The sequence below is a fragment of the Hibiscus syriacus genome, unplaced genomic scaffold (assembly GCF_006381635.1).
Source record: "Hibiscus syriacus cultivar Baekdansim isolate YM2019G1 unplaced genomic scaffold, ASM638163v2 tig00112491_pilon, whole genome shotgun sequence".
In the NCBI taxonomy this organism is placed as follows: Eukaryota; Viridiplantae; Streptophyta; class Magnoliopsida; order Malvales; family Malvaceae; genus Hibiscus; species Hibiscus syriacus.
Window position 1 is genome coordinate 1789471 of NW_024063344.1, and position 20044 is coordinate 1809514.

General features: G+C 35.6%; 2 protein-coding genes and 1 pseudogene across 2 annotated transcripts; all 3 read right to left on the reverse strand.

Moving 5' to 3' along the window:
• Positions 1 to 737: 737 nt before the first annotated feature.
• On the reverse strand, positions 738 to 18472 carry LOC120180340 (14-3-3-like protein). Its single transcript, XM_039185685.1, is given in 8 exon segments — positions 738 to 1096; positions 1181 to 1297; positions 1383 to 1505; positions 1586 to 1889; positions 1891 to 2080; positions 2258 to 2260; positions 14908 to 14914; positions 18468 to 18472. Coding segments are annotated over 5 exon segments (798 nt in total). The 5' UTR covers positions 2073 to 2080; positions 2258 to 2260; positions 14908 to 14914; positions 18468 to 18472; the 3' UTR covers positions 738 to 1024.
• Positions 3598 to 4392, reverse strand: LOC120180341 (proline-rich receptor-like protein kinase PERK10). The gene has a single exon (XM_039185686.1). The coding sequence runs from the start codon at positions 4356 to 4358 to the stop codon at positions 3705 to 3707; it is 654 nt and encodes a 217-aa protein (XP_039041617.1). The 5' UTR covers positions 4359 to 4392; the 3' UTR covers positions 3598 to 3704.
• LOC120180339 lies at positions 12296 to 16154 on the reverse strand (annotated as a pseudogene).
• Positions 18473 to 20044: the final 1572 nt, after the last annotated feature.

A 20044-nucleotide genomic window follows, 5' to 3' on the forward strand; every position in this document is an offset into this window, starting at 1 on the left:
TCATTTTTGGATGCAACAATTTTAACAATGACTGCAATCTCATATCTGATGTAGACAGTGTATTTGATTATTATGTTACTGATTTTTCTATATGATTTTAATAAATGCAATTTAATAGAAATATGAATTTACGACGTTCATGTAATTGTAAATGAAGGCTTTTTTAATCATTTAGTTTTTTGTTTTATCCTAAATATTAATCTCAATAATCGCAATATAAAATATTATATTTTTATTTGAAGTATTTTTTAAATCATAAGTTTAAATATTTATCAAGACAAATTAATTTATTATTCATTATTGAAACACGATCCATTTAATAGTAATTATTTAAAATATCATTTTTTAAATATAAATTATACAACACTAATTATTTAAATGAAACAAAATTATGAAATAAAATAATTTAAACGAAAAATTAAAGAGACAATTAATTAAGAATTTCAATATTTAATATAATATAAATTAAATAAATAATTATATTTCAAAATTTTCAATGAAAGGCACAAACGGTAAATCACGCCTTTCATCGAATGAAAACGGGGAACCCGACACGTTATGCCATGTAAGGTCAAAACACATCCACCTAAGAACGTTTTTGATAAGATACTTCCAATTAAACGTGTCTTTATCTTAAGTTATTAAAATATATGTTATTTCTCTAAATAATTATAAACGAATATAATTACCATAAAATTTACTAGCAAATGAGTTAAGCACCCTAAAACAGTAGTAAATTCCCAGCTTCAAAACCATTTTCAGTTTCATTCCACAAGTAAAAACTACAGGCAGAGCAAAGATAGCAGAAAGCATTCATAGCACGTCGAAAGCTAAATAAAATTAAAAAGGACAAACAAAAAAACTGAGGACACGAACGATTGAGTAAAACAAAGACAAGACAATATGTTATGGAAGCAGCAAATCTTCTTCCATAAGAAACACATCAAATTGGTACATGTTTCATTCTGAATTGAAACCCCAAATCGGTAAATTATAATAGAAGAAAGAACCTGGCAAAGTCTCACTACTGCTGAGGCTTTTGTTGCTGCTCTTCCTCAAGCTTCGGTGCTTCTTTAATATCATCGGTTCCGTCATCCTAATTAATTTGTAAATAAATTAGTATGTGCATTTTTTCAGAGGGGGGAAAGGATTTTTATTTTATAAGGTGATATTAATTTACCTGCATGTCTGAAGTCCAAAGAGTGAGATTGTCACGGAGCAGTTGCATGATGAGGGTGCTGTCTTTGTACGATTCCTCCCCTAGAGTATCCAACTCAGCTATTGCTTCATCAAATGCCTGGGCATAAAGGGAAAAGAAAATTCACGTCGCCAGTCTAGATTTATGAAAAAGTTCCTAGTAGAAGAAGACATTTGTAATCAACCTGTTTGGCGAGATTGCAAGCGCGGTCGGGAGAATTAAGAATCTCATAGTAGAAAACAGAGAAATTGAGTGCCAGTCCGAGTCGAATCGGGTGAGTAGGAGCCAACTCGGCGTTGGCAATGTCCTAATGAACAGATAAAATGTTAACAAAAAAAGGGGAAAATCCAATTAGATCTGAAAAAAAAGAGGTAATGTTTTGAAAACCTGAGCAGATTTATAAGCAGTGAGAGTACTCTCAGCAGCTTCCTTGCGTTCGGCTCCAGTCTTGAACTCAGCCAAATACCTATGATAATCTCCCTTCATTTTAAGATAAAAGACCTTGGAATCTCCAGCAGACGCCGAGGGGATAAGTCTGGTGTCAAGGAGCTTCAAGATCCCGTTACAGATGGAAGTAAGCTCGGACTCGATCTTGGCGCGATAATCACGGATAGTAGTGACGTGATCATCGTTACCACGGCTCTCCTCTTTCTGCTCAATGGAGGAGATGATGCGCCAGGAAGCACGGCGAGCCGATAGCGTTCTTGTAAGCTACGGAGAGGAGGTTTCGTTCCTCGACGGTGAGCTCCTCGTTGTCAGCTGAAGCGGACACCTTCTCCATGAACTCAACCATTTCTTCGTAGCGTTCGGCTTGCTCAGCGAGTTTTGCCATGTAGACATTTTCGTCGCGGGGAGAAGTAGCGGCGGCGGCCATTGTAGATACTCGATGGGGAGGCAAGGAAAAAGAGTAAAAGAGATGGGTAGGTTTTGAAATTGATAAGATCTGAGATGATTGAAGAAATGGAGGATCAAATATGGATTGTAGGATTTAGGAGGCAAAAAGCAGAGAGTATTTAAAAAAGCCTAGCTGGAAAACACGGGCTTCACTTTTATTGGAACGGGCTAATAGACCAGTTAGGATCAAAATTAGATTAACTGCGATACATAAATCATTCTCAAATACAAAAATATTTATAACTGGTTATTCTTCCGATACGATAATCCACTATGGAAAGCAAGCACCCCCAATATAATAATGGGACGAGCTTTCACACTGAAACTTCAAATGATTGTGTTTTTCAGCCATTGTTGGCGCTGGGTGTGTCTTTACATTCTACTATAGTTTTGCCAATTCCATCTGGATACAAATTTAAGAAAACGATTTTAAATATATATACATATTTTATTCATAATTATGTAAATTTTATACCTATTTTAAATTTCTACTAGATTTATTTAAATTTTATTAATTTTGTGATATTTTTATATATTTTTTTAAAACCTACAATTATAGTTAAAAATTATAAAAAGAATATTAAATTCGATTTTAATTCAATAAATATTATAGAAAATAAATTCAATTTTAATTACAACTCAAGAATAGAATTTAGAAATATTTTTTATATTATCATATTGCGTCATTAATGTAAAACAATTAACGTTATATTACATCATTATTTTGTAACAAAAGTAAAAAAAACCGTAATCTTTTATGTTATTTACCACTAACAAACAAACTAGATTTATGTGATTAAAGTATTTTTATTTGATTACTTTAGAGTTATGAATTTGTATCTAAATATAACTAGGTAATTTTGTAAGTTATTCACACTTATGTTTATATATAATCAGATTTCGAGTAATTTTAAGGGTTATTTATAAATCCTTGCATACCAGATAATATTCTAGTATAAAGTGGCACTTAAAAAATGTCTCAAATATAATTATATGTGTATATTGAAGAGAATAACTTGTGATATTTTTTAAAAAAAATTAAGTGTAAAATTGGTAAGTCTTGACTAATCCAATAATAATATTTTGTATGTTGATGATATAATTGTATGATATTAAAATTATGTTTAATATGCATACATTATGATATACAAGTGTATGATATCTTCAGTGATTGTTGATAAATATTTAAAATCAAAAGAATATTAACTTTGTAAACCGTCACATTAGTATTGTAATGTTCAACATTCGATTTATTTATCAGATGACCAAATTAATTTTCTTTCTTAATTTAATTATCATATTAAATGAAAAAAAAAATAGAAAATTGAAATTAATTTTTAAAAAATTCAAAATTCTCATATACTATTAAACCTACAAATTTGATAAATTACCCGACAATTATGTATAATGTATTATTTGGTGGAGAAATTTTATTCATTAAAGTAGACTAGTACAAGGAAAGTGTTCCAGTGAAGAAATGAATTCCGACTCCCAAAGGAAATAAGTAGAAAGAAAAATAATTCAATAAAAAATAGAGCATAGAAGGATTATTATGGACCATTACGATCGATGGACCTCTTAGTTTGCTGCTGATGCCATTCATTTTCTCAACTTAGTTTCCTGTGCTGCTACCACATCCATCAGAAATTTCTTGTGAAGATTTAAGATGTGAATGAGGTATTCCTTCACTAATGTTTTTGTTTTTCTTGATTTCCTCGTCGATATGAATATCCCCTTCTATAAATAATACGGTGTTTTGTTCACCGTGGGGGCCTGGTACAATGGCTTCTTGGACTTTCACATGTTCATCTATGTTTATTATTTCTGCTTTTTGAACCATTTTCTTCTTTCTCTTCTTAAGGAAGCAGAATAAAGCAGCTGAGAGGAATGCCAGAAAGAACAGACCGCCGAGAGAAACAAAGACGACGACTATTACAGTTGAATGATGTCCAGGTGGTGGTGGTGGAGGTGGAACTACATGAGGTGGTAATGGCGGAGAAATAGAGTGAGGCGGTGGTGGAGGAGGAGGCTGAAGCACATGAGGCGGTGATGGCGGAGAAACATTTTGAGGTGGTGGAGGTGGAGTCACAATAGGAGAGGGTGGTGGTTTTGTTGCAGGTGCGGGTGGAGGTGGTGGTCTTATAGCAGGTGGCGATGGATGATGTGGTTGAGGTGGTGTGATGGGGTTATGTGGAGGCGGTGGTGCTTTTGGAGGAGTTGGAATATAATGAGGTGGTGGGAGAGGAAAATAATTGGTGCTAACCATGGTATTGTATGAGAAAGTGATGGTTATGGAAGAAGCTAATAGGCCTTTTTGTGATTGCACTGTGAGAGACAGAGAGAATATTATATATATGCATAGATAGGTGTTTTTTCATTCTTCTACGGTTTTAGTGACTTCACGTTCATGCTAAGATTGGTGTTGAGTTGTCATTGATTGCATTAAAAAGCACTCCTTGTAATTGTAATTTAGATTTTATTTTGATTTTGTTTGTGTGCCACTAGTTTCTACATCCTCCATCTTCCTAAAATGACATTAGGAGCAGAGGATCGGCGGTGACTTTCTTTAATATCACCAACCTCCCCGCCCCAGGTTTATCTTAATGTCCATAAAAGTGTTATAGGCAGTCTTAATAACGTATACTGGTGATGGATGTGAAGGCTGACAAGCTTCCACGTGGACTCTACAATGGAGAAAACCAAAATACAAATGTTATGATGCCTGTAATTATGTATTTTGAGCTTCCAAATCTCCAACAAAATTCATTGGACTTTGGAGTGGCTGAACTTGTCAAAGATAAATGGACAAAACAGCTACTGTGGTGATGTTCATACCCTTTTTAACTCTGGAATCTTTTCGATTTCTTCTTCTTCTCTGTCATGTCGACCTAAATATCATTTATGGAAAGGGTTTATGTTTTTCTTGTTTGGTTTTGTTGCAGATTGACGAACACGAACAATGGGAAACCGCCAACCATAGACCATTAATCATTAAAGCATCCGAATATTGTTCGATTCAAAGAGGTGGGCGTATTCCTATGGGTATATTCCATGCTTCTCTATTGTCAGGTTCATGGCGATTTTCCCGATAAATCACCCGAAACTTTTTTCTCCCTATTAGACACTCTTAGTTGGAAGGCGTCCCTGAAACGCGTATTACACTGATCTGGTGTCACGTGGGATAAGGCGCTCCCCCTGAAGTACGCCTTACGCTGACATAGATACACGCTGGCTAAGGCGCGATCCCTAGGGCCTGCCTTATACCACGTAGGGGTATAGCGCGGTGCAGGGGCCGTGCATTTCCTTTAATTTTAGACCGTTCACACCCCTATAAATATTAAATATCTTCATTCTCAATCATTTTCATCACACCAAATCCTCTTAATTTCTCTCTACTTAAGGTATATTTTATTATATTTAATACTTTATTTGTATTTTATTTAATTATTTTAATATTTTATTTAATTATTATTTTTTTGCAGTTATGAAATAGACTGTGGTTTTCTTCGTTTGGATAGAAATCATATATCGAGTCATTATGCTGATACGGTAGCATTTTTACATTTTAATTTAATTTAAATTATTAGTAATAATTTATTTATTTAATGCATGATTATTAGTTTATAAATTAATTTTTGTAATTATTAATATTTTAGGAGAGCGACTGTATTAGATCATTTTATTATGAACCTTAAGTTAGTGATACCTACCCGTGTCTGGCCGTATTTAGTCGAGGCTGGATTCGGTCACATAAGTAGATATGAAGGTCATTGTAAGATAGAACCATACCTTGTTTCTGCATTAGTGGAGCGTTGGAGGCCGGAGACCCACACATTCCATCTTCCGTGCGGAAAGTGCACGATTACGCTTGAGGATGTTTCTATGCACTTGGGGCTTTCGGTGGATGGAGATGTGATTTCAGGGATGGCACACGGTAACTGGACTACTTTGTGCCGGGATTATCTAGGAGGTGTCCCGCAAAAATTTTAACGGTGGTCGGATACCGTTAAATTGGTCAGATGCAAATTTTTGGGAGTTGAGCGATGACGCCTCTGATGATGAAGTTAAAATGTATGCACGGGCATGCATACTGCAGCTGATTAGAGAGTTGATGATGTCGGACAAATCGTGCAACCAAGTTCACTGTATGTGGTTGCGACATCTTAGCGACTTTCATCTGGCAGGATCACTGAGTTGGGGCTCAACAGGTTTGGCTTTCCTGTATAGGGAGATGTGTCGAGCGACTGACTACAAGAAAAATGCTATTGGTGGATGTCTCTTCTACTGCAGTCTTGGGCATAGTATCGATTGCACTTTTTATGTCCTGTTGTGAAGAACCCATTCGTATTTCCGCTAATAATGAGGTAATTATAAAACTGATTTCTTATATTAATCATTTTATACAGTGTATAATAAAAATATTTCCTTGAATAGGTGGTCTACTGACAGAAAAAATCATCGGGAGCTACGTGATGATTTAAAAAAATGAGGGTGTTAATCGATCAGAAGACTGACACAGAGGTATGCATTTTAATGTTTAAAAATTGATTTTTGTATTATAGTTATATAATTAGATTATTATTTTGATAAAAAATTATATATATTTGTTTTAGTTTGAATAGGTTCATATTGTAATGATGATGTGAGGATGTGCATCCTACCTGAGTTGAGGGGCTCATCAAATGTTTAGATGGAAGGTGGTCCCTTTGATATGTTATGCGATTATCGAGTGGCACTCCACTGATCGCGTGCTTCGACAATTTGGTTTTGTACAACCAATTCCGGAAGTACCCCGCAATATGGACAAGTTACATAGCACAGATCGACGCAGTAAGTCGGATACAGATTGGCCGGTGAAGCATCATGAGTGGGTCGTGATGTGGGAGGATCGACATCGGCGCCTTCCCCATAGAGAGCTCATTTATGATGACCTCTTGACGGTTGCATATGGTTATTATGAGTGGTTCAACAGTAACGGGAAACCATTTCTGCTTTCTGAGGATGCACGAGGACGGAGCTTTCATCGACGTCGATAGAGACGTGCATCGTCACTCGTCCCCCGACTCGGGGACGGAGGGTAGGTGCTTCCGATTCTTCCTCAGCTACACCAATAGGACCTTCACAACAGCCACCGTCTGCATCGACCTATACCTCGCAGCCATATCTGATGGCACCATTGTTTTTTCCTTACCAGATACCACCACTGCCACCGTCACAGAGTTATATGACCCCTAATGGAGGATATTATGAGTCTATGTTTGCAGATCAGACATGGGGTTTATATGTTGATTATTTGGCGGGTGCAGTCTCATCACCGATGGTCGCCACACAAACACCTCCTGTACAGTTTTCTTATTCATCGATGTCTGGGTTTTATGAGTTTTTCCAGTTATCTATGAGCGGTGGGTTAGTCATTCATACACCTCAGGATCCTTATTTTATGGAGGTGTTACATCGTCATCAGTTCCTCATCAACAAAATATATTTGCTCCTAACGACGACGACGACGACGACGACGATGACAGTGAGGAGTCACAACCAGTTATACAAAAAAATCCTCCTCGAGACCGACAGCCACCGCCCTGCGAACATATTCGCACCGCATACATCGATAGTTTTTTATATTTTTTTATATTTGTATTTACTTGTTTATTGGACTTTCTTTATTGTAAATTTTATTATTATTTATCATTTAATACTTAATTTATTTTGTTAATTTTGTTTATTACCATTTAATACCAGTTACTGTAATTTTTTTATTTACCATTTAATACTTATTATAAGTTCGTTGTATTTAAAATTATATTCAAATACGAAATTTCTATTAGTTGAGTAATATTTAATAATTGTGTTCGATAACTTTCTTAAGTTTGTCACTTATTATCTCTTTTATTATAATCACATATAACGCCAACGTCGAATCCCGTTTTCATTGAATTGTTTTTTAATCATCATTAATGGTTATCAAATGACATTAACTTTAAGTAAATATTATTTGAGAAACAACAACTACATCAGTTCCTCATCAATTGTTACTTGATGACAAAAGAAGTGGACATGTTCTTCTAGTGTGTATGAGTTTCTACAATGCCCACATTTTTGTCATGTCTAAATGTTTCTCGAATATCCATATCACAATGAATTCTAGTGGATTTTGGACGACCACACTCCCTCAATAAACTCAGATTTGGTACAATTGGAACCTAATTCTGAACCTGATCAAGGTCTTTGTCATTACCTATGGGGGAACTCAAATTTGTATACCTTAAAAACTTCTGATAGTAAGTATACGAGATCCACAAAACGGTTATAGTCTTGACGGGTATGCGAGCAAGTTGCTATCACGTGATAGCATTGATAATTCAGAGCTTGAAAAAACCCGCAGTCGCACCATCTGTCTCATAGATTTACTCTTAACGACACAGCTTCAATCCCTTGAAGAAGTCGCGACAACTCTGTGACACGAAACAATTCATGTGTTCTAGAGAAGCTTGTTACAGACATTCCATTTGACGCAACAATTTTTTTGATCTGTAACTAATATAGGGTGATAGACATGACCGCCTTGCATCCATGTTTGAGCTTGTCCCCTGAGCTTCGCAAAAAGCGCCCCTAAACAAAAATATGTAGTTTTTACCAAAGTCGCTGCAGGTAAGTGACATGCACCCTTTAATGTTGAATTGATTGCCTCAGCCAAGTTGATCGTCATGTGTCCATATCGATATCTACCATCATATGCGTTTTTCTACATTTCTTTATCGATGAGGCTGATGTAATCGTATCATTACTCGTTCTTCGCCCGCAAATCTTAAATCATGGATTCAAATGTTTGAGGTAATAGTTCGTAACCTGAGCATAAAATGTATAAATTACTAACTTTATTTCTTAAAAAATGAAAATGATCAAAAGAAAACAAACTACATCAATTTCACTTACCCATGCGCACAAGTAATTGACGCTCGTCATTCTTATTGTACCTTCTGTGGTAGTTCACAACAATGTGTCGGATACAATACCTATGTTGGAAAAAGGGTGGTTGTCACATTGGACCCAAAGACTCCATTGTTGCTTTGATCCCAACTCCGCGATCTGAAATGATACATATTTTTCCCTCATGATAACATGTGAAAGTATGTTTCAGAGGAAAAAAAACCCAAGAATTTGTATCTTCTCCTTCAACAAGAGCAAAAACAACTGGAAGAATGTTGCGATTACCATATTGGACAACTGCCAATAATAAAACTTGCTTGTATTTTCCATACAAGAAAGTCCCGTCGATCTGGACCACAGACTTACAGTATTTGACAGCATTAACGCACTGTGGGTAAGTCCAAAAAACCCGGTAGAATTGGCATCGATCGCGAAGAACTCAATCATTATAGTATGAATAGGAGGTTTTGAAGTCCAATATTGTCCCAGGATTCAACCTCCGCACCAGCCTAAACCAACTTGGAAGTTCATTGTAAGATGCATCTCATTCGCCATGAAGTTTGACAATGACATTTTGTTTTGCCAACCAAGCTTTTTTATAGGAGGCATTGTATCCATACTGCGATTGTATAGCTGAAATCAACACAACAATAGCTATATGGGAGCTTGCTTTTACCATGGGCATATCGGCTTAGCAAATCACTTCAGAGTCCAAGTTGGGATGATCTTGGTTGATCCCTCCAGCACAACATGTGTGATGACTGTTGTATACTGTTAGTTCCCATCTATTGTTTTTCCTCTTCCTCTTCGATACGCGAACCATCCAATTGCATCCGTTTTCACTTCAGGTACAATGGCATACATATTTTTTTGTCGTAGAGCGGTCGACTCTGGATTGAATATAATTACAGATATTGTAATTTTTATAGCCATCGTCACTTCTTCTTTACTTGAAAACTTCATGCCTAAAGATAACTTAACATTATTTACTGGTGAGTAAAATCCATAGTCACCGAAATAAGACATATCAGTAAATTCTGGCCCGTACATTGCACCATAATCAACTTCATACATGTGTGTTGGAGGGTTAGTTTGTGCCACATTTGAGGGAACTTCGTCTACATCATCATCGTCATCGGAGTTGAATTGTGGTGATTCTGGGTGAATGAATAGTTCAATCTCAGCGTCATCCGCACCTGGCTCACGAAGCGGTTCTTCTGGTGGAGATGATAGTTCCTCCATGCTCTCCACATTTAGGTCGAAGAGCCTACTACTTGCACGCCTTCCCCTTGAGCTTGAAGTCATCGTGTCAAATGAAAATTACACAGATTGTTGCGTCGAGGGCATCTCCATATTAAGGTCAAAGAAATTGGCAGATGAATGACTTCCCCTTGAACTGGACGTGATGTTGCCATACAGATTATTCGTAGACCCACCTCGGTACATATCGTAAAGAGTTGCTGATGAATGTCTCCCCATTGAAGTTGATGTGACGACAACATGATGCAGATTTCCCATTTTGGCATTAAAATCATTACACATTACTGTAGTCGATCTGTCAACTTGATCAGCTTGTTCAGCTAGCCCATAGTGGGAGCTTAATGACAGACCTCGAACAACACGCACTTCAACAAACTTTGCATACATCTCTGTAACGGCGTCTGAATAATTATTTTGAGAATTAACCATTATTTCAACATCATCATTGTTTGATAGTTCAAACGTTGTATAAGTTAATGGCAACAATGATGTTGCAAATATGTACTGAAGTGACGACATTCTTCTAGTACTTCCAACATGAACCTTCCTTGAAATCTTCGTTATCAGCTCCTCAAGAGTTATGTTTCTCTTGAAGGATATTTTAACATAATGATTTGATACGAAAACAACGCCGGTTTCATCTTCCCAAATTTCTCCATCATAATAAATAATAGTTGAAATTCACGTCATTCTTAGAGTTTGAAAGTGAGACAATCTTATATCTGCAAAAAATAAACATGAAACAAGCCTAATTAAATAAATAATATATTAATTAAAATATAAGGAAATAAATTTTTACACAATAACGTAAATAATTTAAAGAATATAATTTTATATTATTATCTGCACCGCAAAAATATTTCGACGTATGCTCCTGCTTTCTAATTTTACAAACACAAAAATTAATTGAAAACAATTAGTATAATATATTTTCAAATAATTATATATAATTGTAAAAAAATTATAACAAAATTACCTTATAACGAAAGATCGAACCAACTTCTGAATCAAATATAAAAGGATTATCGGGTGTTATTTACTGGTTGAGATGATTGTAGTATTAGTTTTTCGGTTGAGAGGAAGTTGTGAGAGAGTTTAAGGGGGAGAGGGGTATTTATAGCCGAGAAGAGTTACTGTAATTATACAAGGCGCGACCCATGCACCGTGCCTTACATAATTGTATCAGAGTTAAAGCAAATGTGCGATCCCTGCACCGCGCCTTACATAATTGTCTCAGACTTAAAGCAAAGACGCGACCCTTGCACTGCACTATACCCCTACGTGGCATAAGGCGCGCCCAGAGCCCGTGCCTTAACCAGCGTGTATCCATGTCAGCGTAAGGCGCGCTTCAGGGGGGCGCCGCCTTCTTACAAAGGGTGTTAGATCGGGAATTAAAGTCTAAACGGTGTCTGATATGGAAAAAAAAAGTTAAGGGTGATTTATAGGGAAAATCACCCAGGTTCATTGTCTTTGTATCCGGTCTAGCTTGCTATATAGTGAACCTATGATGTATCCGGTCTAGCTTGCTATATACATGGATCTAAATTCCCGTTTCTATTCCGTTTCAATCTTGACGTTTTTGAGTCGAATATTTATTGGGCTTGAACATGCTAATGTAAGGCCTTGGTGTAATAATTTATCTTATAAAACGTGTACTGCTATGTTAATTTATATATTAAATAATATTTTTTATTATAAATACTGAGATTGTATTTTAATTGTGTAGTCAAAAGTTCAATCTCCACCGCTAAAATTAGAGCGTATTTCATAACAACTAGTTTACCTTGTCAAGATAACACCTATGGCTATATAGATCTTCTCGCTATGCCAGACCCAAAATTTGGGCGACATTTGAAGCCCAACGTGGAACAAGTCTTTATCTTTTTCCCCAAGGAACTCAAAATACCCATAAAGATTGATGACAACACAGAGATAAGTTGAAAAAAAGTATAATATTGATAGTTAAAACACAAACATTTTCCCTTTTCTTCTTCCACTTGAAAACACCAATTCTCGCCTCCTCTGTATCTGTATGACCACAATATTCTTAATATTTAGAATTCAGTCATACCTTCTTCTTTTTTTATTCCTCTCAAATCCCAAAGTTCATTTTCCATTATACACATACATTACAGTACATAACTCAAGAATCCCAACCTAAACAAATAATAGTAATAGTTCGTTCCAGTAACAACTTAAAATGGGACAGACATCTTGGTAAGGCTGGTGGCTGGATCCTTGAACGCCACTTTACAGCCCTGTGATCAGTGGTTGCTGTGAGCTGATCCTCCTCTTTCTAAGGCGCTCTGCAATAATGAAGGCAAGCTCAAGTGATTGAGAGGCATTGAGCCTAGGGTCACAGTGGGTGTGGTAGCGTGAACCCAAGTCATCGAATGTAACGGTCCGGGATCCACCGATGCATTCTGTCACATTTTGGCCTGTCATCTCAAGATGAACACCTCCGGGATGACTTCCCTCTTGGTCGTGCACATCAAAGAAAGCTCTCACTTCAGCCTGTCAAAAATGGATGTGAATTAATTAAGTTATTGAAAAATAAACAGATGGACATGTTACTCCCACCTCCACCTCAATAATTTGCAGCCGTATAAAAGTAGGAATGAAACAGCATACTCATTCAAAGTGCTACTGAAATGCAATTGAGGCTCATCAAGGGAGGTTTAAATAATCTGTAAAGCGACTTTATATTGCAAAATGTGTTTTGAATCCAATCATAAGACAAGGAAATATGACCAACTATCAATCCGAAAACAAATTCTTACAAAAAATTTCATAATCATGCTTAAGTAATCTTGTTTAATAATTTGTTCCACACAACTTTAAGAAATAGTCCCTTTCTCACCTACCCCACCATAATAAATTTGACTTCAGAACTTCGCCAGGACGAATGCAATATTTTTTTATTTGAGATACAAATGCAACCACCCAAAATGATTGATTTGTTTTCTTTACATAATGAATGCCATGGTGGGTGAGCCTTCAATGTTAAAATCAAGTTCACAACCTTAATTGAGCAAATTCCATTAACCCCTCCATGATAATATGTTCGACTTAAAAACTGTTCCAGAAAACGGCATAATTTTCCTTTTGAAAGAGCAAAATGTGAGACCCAAATGGACCACTAAGGTTTTCTCACATTAAAATGCTCCTAAGAGTGAAATAAAATCATGCTTATCTCCATACTGTCGCTAATTGCATTTAACATAAAGCACTTACTAATAGCCATTCCTCATTTACTTTATGACAAGAAGCAAACAAATTGTGGTCCATCTTTTTCTAGCATCAGAAGTTAAGTCTGTCTTAACATGTTCATAGTGGTAAACAATGTTTTACACAAATTATGGTCCCCAATAACTATGAACTTCCCTTTTCGTGAATAAGGGAATAACTGTACCATAAAGAAGTCTGTCATTTCATATTATTATGAGAAAGTATTAATTGGTCCCAGTAATTTCTGGGGACCCTAATTCAAAGGGTAAGTGAATCACACACAAAACGACAATTTATGCCACCAATGAATTAACAGTAAATATTCATTCAAGGAAGGGGTTAAGTAATGATTAACATACCCTTATGGAATCGAAGGGGCGAGTTTTGAGACCGCAAGGAGCCTTGATAGTGTTTCCGTGCATAGGATCACTGACCCAAGTTACAATTTGCCCAGCACGACGCACTGCCCTAATTAGATGAGGAAGCTTCACTCTCGTGTTCTCAGCACCCATTCTTGTGATCACTGTAATCCTTCCAGGTTTGTTCTGAGGGTTCAAAATCTCGATCAGCTTCACTAGCTCATTTGGATCCATCTTATCGCTCACCTGTAGCGAAATACCCTACTTGTTAGTCATCTCACTCCACCGATTCAACATAAAAAATAATTCAAAACTGCACACTTGTCAAAATAGGGCTCTCATTAGAAGTATTTCAGTTAATTACCAATTGCATTATAAGATCCATAGTTCAATACCTGTTTCGTCCTTAGACAAGTTATACAACTCTAGTATTCCAAAACATTAGACTTAGATGTAGTTACCTTGATCCCAAGGGGATTAGCAACTCCCCTCAAAAACTCAACATGAGCACCATCCAACTGTCTTGTACGCTCCCCGGCCCATAGGAAATGAGCAGAACAGTCATAGTAACGGCCAGAAGTAGAATCAAGCCGGGTAAGCGACTGTTCGTATGGCAAGAGCAAGCACTCATGAGAAGTCCAAAAATCAGTTGTTGTCATGAGAGGATGGTCAACTGTAAGTCCAGCTGCAGCCATAAATCCAAGGGCCTCATCTACACGGCTTGCTAGTTCTCGGTACCTGCCATGTACCAGAAAAATGGGTAAATAAATTCGAAAACTTGAACCTTCTCAAAAAGGTATAGAGCAACAATTAAAAAAAGAACCGAAAAGTAAAATAACAAGCAAAAAATTAACTTCAAGCAGAAAATCATGTGATCCCATGTCAGAGTAACAAAGTTTAGAATCTATCATGTATTCACATGCCAAAAATATTTTATATAGAGAAAGCAACCAGTAAAAAACTAAGCTAAAAGCTTGTGGATTCAAAATTTAACAATAAAAAAATAACACGAGGATAGCTTGGAAAAGCTCTAATAACAGTAATACTCGACGCCACATCCATAAAAATGGCACATTTGAATTAAAATAATTAAACTATTTACTCAATAAAGCCGATATTCATATTCACACTGTGGTTAAAGGTACAGATCATGACAAAACAAGTGGAAATGACCATATGACTTCCCTATCACACCAACTTAATTCTCCATCAGAAAGTTCCAAGAAAATATATAACCGGAGTTGAAATTGAAGACTGGATCAAGGCACACCAAAACAGAAAAAGTCAATTGAACCGGGATCAAAATATTTTACCTATCTCCTTGCTCGCTGCGTTCGGTGAAGTCCAAATTCCATTGAGTAACCCTTTGCATAGCAGCATAGCCTCCGGTGGCAAAAGCTCTCAAAAGATTCAACGTAGCTGCCGATTGACAATAAGCTCTGATCATTCTATGGGGATCAGGAATCCTTGACTTTTCATCGAACGCATCCCCGTTGACATTATCTCCTCTGTAACTCGGCAGTTTAACTCCATCCTTTTCCTCGAATGCCTCCGATCTCGGCTTTGCAAACTGCCCTGCCATTCTTCCAACCTAACAAACAAAAACAGAAATATAAGCCAACTCTGAATTAAAAAAAATTGGGGGGGGGGAGAATGTTAAATTGTGAGGTAACATTTTCAGTTTTCACCTTGATAACGGGCATTTGACCGCCGAACATCAAAACGGCACCCATCTGAAGAAGGATCCGGAAAGTGTCACGAATGTTATTGGCGTGGAATTCTTTGAAACTCTCAGCGCAATCCCCACCTTGTAACAGAAAAGCGTTTCCCATAGCGGCTTCCCCGAGCTTCTCCTCGAGACTCCGAGCCTCTCCAGCAAAGACAATTGGAGGGAAAGCATCGATAGTATTGAGAACCGACTCAAGCTCCGCCTGATCCGGATATTCAGGCAGCTGCAAAGCCTTCTTAGACTTCCAGCTGTCCACAGTCCATTTCCCGGGAACCGCATTTTGCGATGGAGCAGCGGTGGGGGCGGTAGCAGATTTGGTGGCGGCGAGAGGAGCAGTAGCAGGCTGCTTGAGGGATTTGTCGAGACGATGGGGTTCTTAGGGGAGTCAGAAGAATGGACGGCGGAGATCCGAAGGAGAGACAATGGGTTAGCCTTAGAGAAAGGCGTTGACGGCTTGGATTGAAGGATGGAATTGGTGGGAAGAATGGAGGAGTTGGTGAGAGCCATTTATGTTGTTTAACAAAGGTTTGCTCTGTTATTTTTTATGAGAGGTAGGTAGATGGAGACACAGCGGTGAAGTTAAGGAGGGTTTTATAGGGTGACGATACAGCAATGCCTTTGACGTCGTTGATGGTTTTTGCTTCGTGTTTCGCGTTAGGGGCAATAACGTAAACAAACAAATGGTGCGTGAGTCTGGTGGGTCTGGTAGAGACGTGGCTTCGGTAGTAGTTGGGAAATGTGGTGTTTTTGGGAATTTAATGTCAGGGTATTTTGGAAATGTTAATCTAGTTGCCAAACCCACCACTAAAATAGCCGCTATAGAACTCTTGTTTGAATGCTTAAACGCAAAATGCTCTCTCTCATAAGGTTTACACTTATAATTAATTAGAACATAATGAAATTTAAAATATATATATATATAAAATACAAAGAAACAAAACAACCTGCCAAGCGAAGCCGAATCTTGAAAGTTGAAAGGATCACCGAAATGGAACAAATATTCGTAATATTTTTTTTTATCGAATTTGAAGAAAACATAGAAAAATTAAATAAATTAGGCGATTCCTTGTCATTTAATTAAAAAGTAGATTAGTGAATCATTGATTTATTTATATCTTAAAATAATATTATTTTTTAATTAATATGGTATAAGTAGTATATATTTTAAGATAATTTTCAATCATTTGACAATAACGTTCAAACACTTTATATGGTGCTCAAATCTCGACCTCAAAGGATAAACAATAATTTCGTCACCGAAGTTGCTTAACATTATATCATTTTTTAAATAAACATTAAATTGTGATCACTTAATTTTTATTATTAGTTTGGTTGTTGATATATTTATAATTTTCATTTAATATTAAGATTTTTAAATATTTTATTTAAAAAATGATTTATATATATCAAATAATTCAACACTTAATATTTAATAAGTACCAAATGATTTTTAAAATCTAAATTTTATACTAACTAAAATTCAATATTAAAATTCAACATTTGAAGATAACATTTGAAAAACAACAAGATGATAACATCTTAATATCGTTTAATTAATATAAATATATTAATTTTGTGATAAGTGTAGAAAAGTCAAAAAGAGTATAATTACAAAAAGACCCCTCACCAATCTCAGAAAAAGTGTCCTTTGCCTTCACTTGAGTACCATGGTGGGTTGGAAATTTTATTAGGACTTTTGGGTTATTGGGAGTGGGGGAAGGCAAAGGCTGGACGACGAGGGGAAAGTAACCTCACCAACCCCCGTGCAATTCCAACCCTTCCTAACCACTAACACACGTGTCATTCACACGTGAGAATATATATATTTTTGGCATATTCCCTTTTACATGCAAAATTATTCCAAAAGGATTCGATGGTCCTGGTTATACACACACATTGATTAACAATGATTATATACAGTGATAGTAGACCTATAAATAAAAAATTAGGTTCAAAATTTTAATATCCTATTCTAAAAAAATTTGGGTATGCAAATTTTCTTTTTTTTTTTATTTCTATTAACAAATTAAATTAAATTTAACATTTTTCTCAAAATAATGGGTGTGCAATGGCTCCCTTAGGGAGCCATATATATATATATATATTTATTAATTATTTTTTAATATTATAATCATGAATATATCATTTTACTGAATTTATAAAAGTAATCAACAGTTGTAGTTAATATATTTTTATTTTCATAGATAACATATTAAAAAGGCAAGTTGATTTTAGTACATTAATTTTCTATGGGTTAGTCTAAATATACCAAATATTTTTCTAAACCTACCAATTTTTTATTAAAGCACTAAAAGATTACTAAACCTACCAATTTTTTTTACTAAAACACCAAAAGATTACTAAACCACCCATTTTTATTAAAACACAAAAGATTAATGTAATGATTATGTTTTTTATTAAAGTTTTTAATCATTATGTAATAATATGCTTTTTTCATTATTCATTTTTTTATTAAATTTTTTTATTTATTTCTTCAACATGGTAATAATTATTTATTTTTTAAAATTTTGTTATATTTTTTACTTATTAATTATATATATTTTATAAAAAAACAAATATTAAAATATTCATTGATAAATAAACTAGAATTACAATAAATTTAACGTTATATAATTACTTCGATATGTCAAAAGTTTCAGGAATATGAAAATAATATTCACGAAACTCTTCCTGACGACTAACATATGGGTCTTCCCATGCAGATGCAATGTCACTTTTATATGTGATTCAAAGTGGATGAGTCATCAGCAAATGACAACCTTCTCGTAAATCTGCTTTAATATAATGGTTATCATTCACATGTGCAATGACGATTGTCCCATGTGGCTCTGATTGTGGTGGACTAGACCAAAGTGGAAAATCGTAGTACAACCTCCGACGTTTCCTCCATTAGCTAGACTTATAACAACTCTATTGTATGCAGAAGCAATAATCAATCATGTGTTTGGCATTTCCATCCATTTTCCGGCTAATTGTACGGTTTTATAGATTTTTTTATAACTTGTCGTTCCAAATATATACCTATTCTTTTGATGGTTAACATCTAACTCTCGCACCAAGTCTGACCGAATTCGAGGCCATTGATCTTCAGATAGACAAAGAGCGACATCGACTGATCGAAATCCGCAATTTCCATCACCTTTACATCTTGTAAACCTGTAAGATAAGGACGAAAAATTTGTGGAAGTTGTTCCAAAAATCTTTCCGGACCAGGCCTGGCAAACGACTGGCTTACATATGAACTGTGTCTCACGGGTTCTTCGTTTAAATCCGAGAACAAGTCGCGTGCGCTTGTTACATATGAACTGTGTCTCGCCGTTTCAATATTTTTCGGTTCCAGTTTCAAGTATATATCAAAAAATCTGGTGGAATAACTACTTTTACCAAGATCTTGATTTTTCGGTTCAACACACTTGTTCTTTTTTTGTTTCTCCAAGCTTGGCCGCCCGCGAGTATTTTTTTAATTGCGGGTTCTCTAATAAGATTTGTGCTTGGATTGAATATATCGCCTAGCTTTCTTAAGAAACTCTTCTTTTCAACGTTGGACTGCCTTTTGAATTCTTCTTTGAAAATGTGCAGTTTATCGTCACAATAAATATCTTCATTTTCCAAGGGTGTTGACCATGAAACATCTAGTGTCCTCCAAAAAAATATCAATTGAATCCAAAGAAATATCCTCACCTGAAAAAACAAGTTTTAGTTTCTAAAAAATCAAGACCTCCAAATAATCAAATGATTTTAGTTAAATAAACTGACCCGAATTTAAGTACACTGAAAGTACGCAAGCACAAGGTAGTCCACAACTCTTACGAAGTTGACAACCACATGTTGAGTAATTAAACACGAAAATATATTAAATATTTAAAAGAAATATTATTGATCCCAATTAAACAAACATAATAATTCTAATAAATATTATTGATCATCATTAGATTCACTATCCCACGAAAATAGATTCACTTTGAATATCCCACGAGTTTTTGATTCCCACTAGTTGATCAATAATAGTATATTAGTTTTCTCTAAATGAGTGGAATGGGTTGAAAGGTATTGCCATCTGTGCGTAAGTGGGATGTTTTGCTATTAAAATAAAGTGGTTTGACTGGTACCTTTAGTAGTGTCCTTTTTCATAGTTCTTTGACCTAATCGTTGTGTTTTGAAAATCAGATCGGATCGTCGGTTCAACTGGAATTGTTATTTAATTCGGTTTAATTAAATCAGTTGAACCACTATTAATGAATTGGTCAGAACCGTTAAACCGTTCGAACCGAACCGGCTGAAAATCGGAAAAAAAAGGGGGAAAAACCAGTTTCTTAGCAAAAAAGTAAGTTCAACTCAACTCAAACTCACAAGCTAAAAATTATCAAGTTCAACTCAAACTCGAAATATAATATTGAAACTTGAACTCAAAAAGGCTTGAACTCA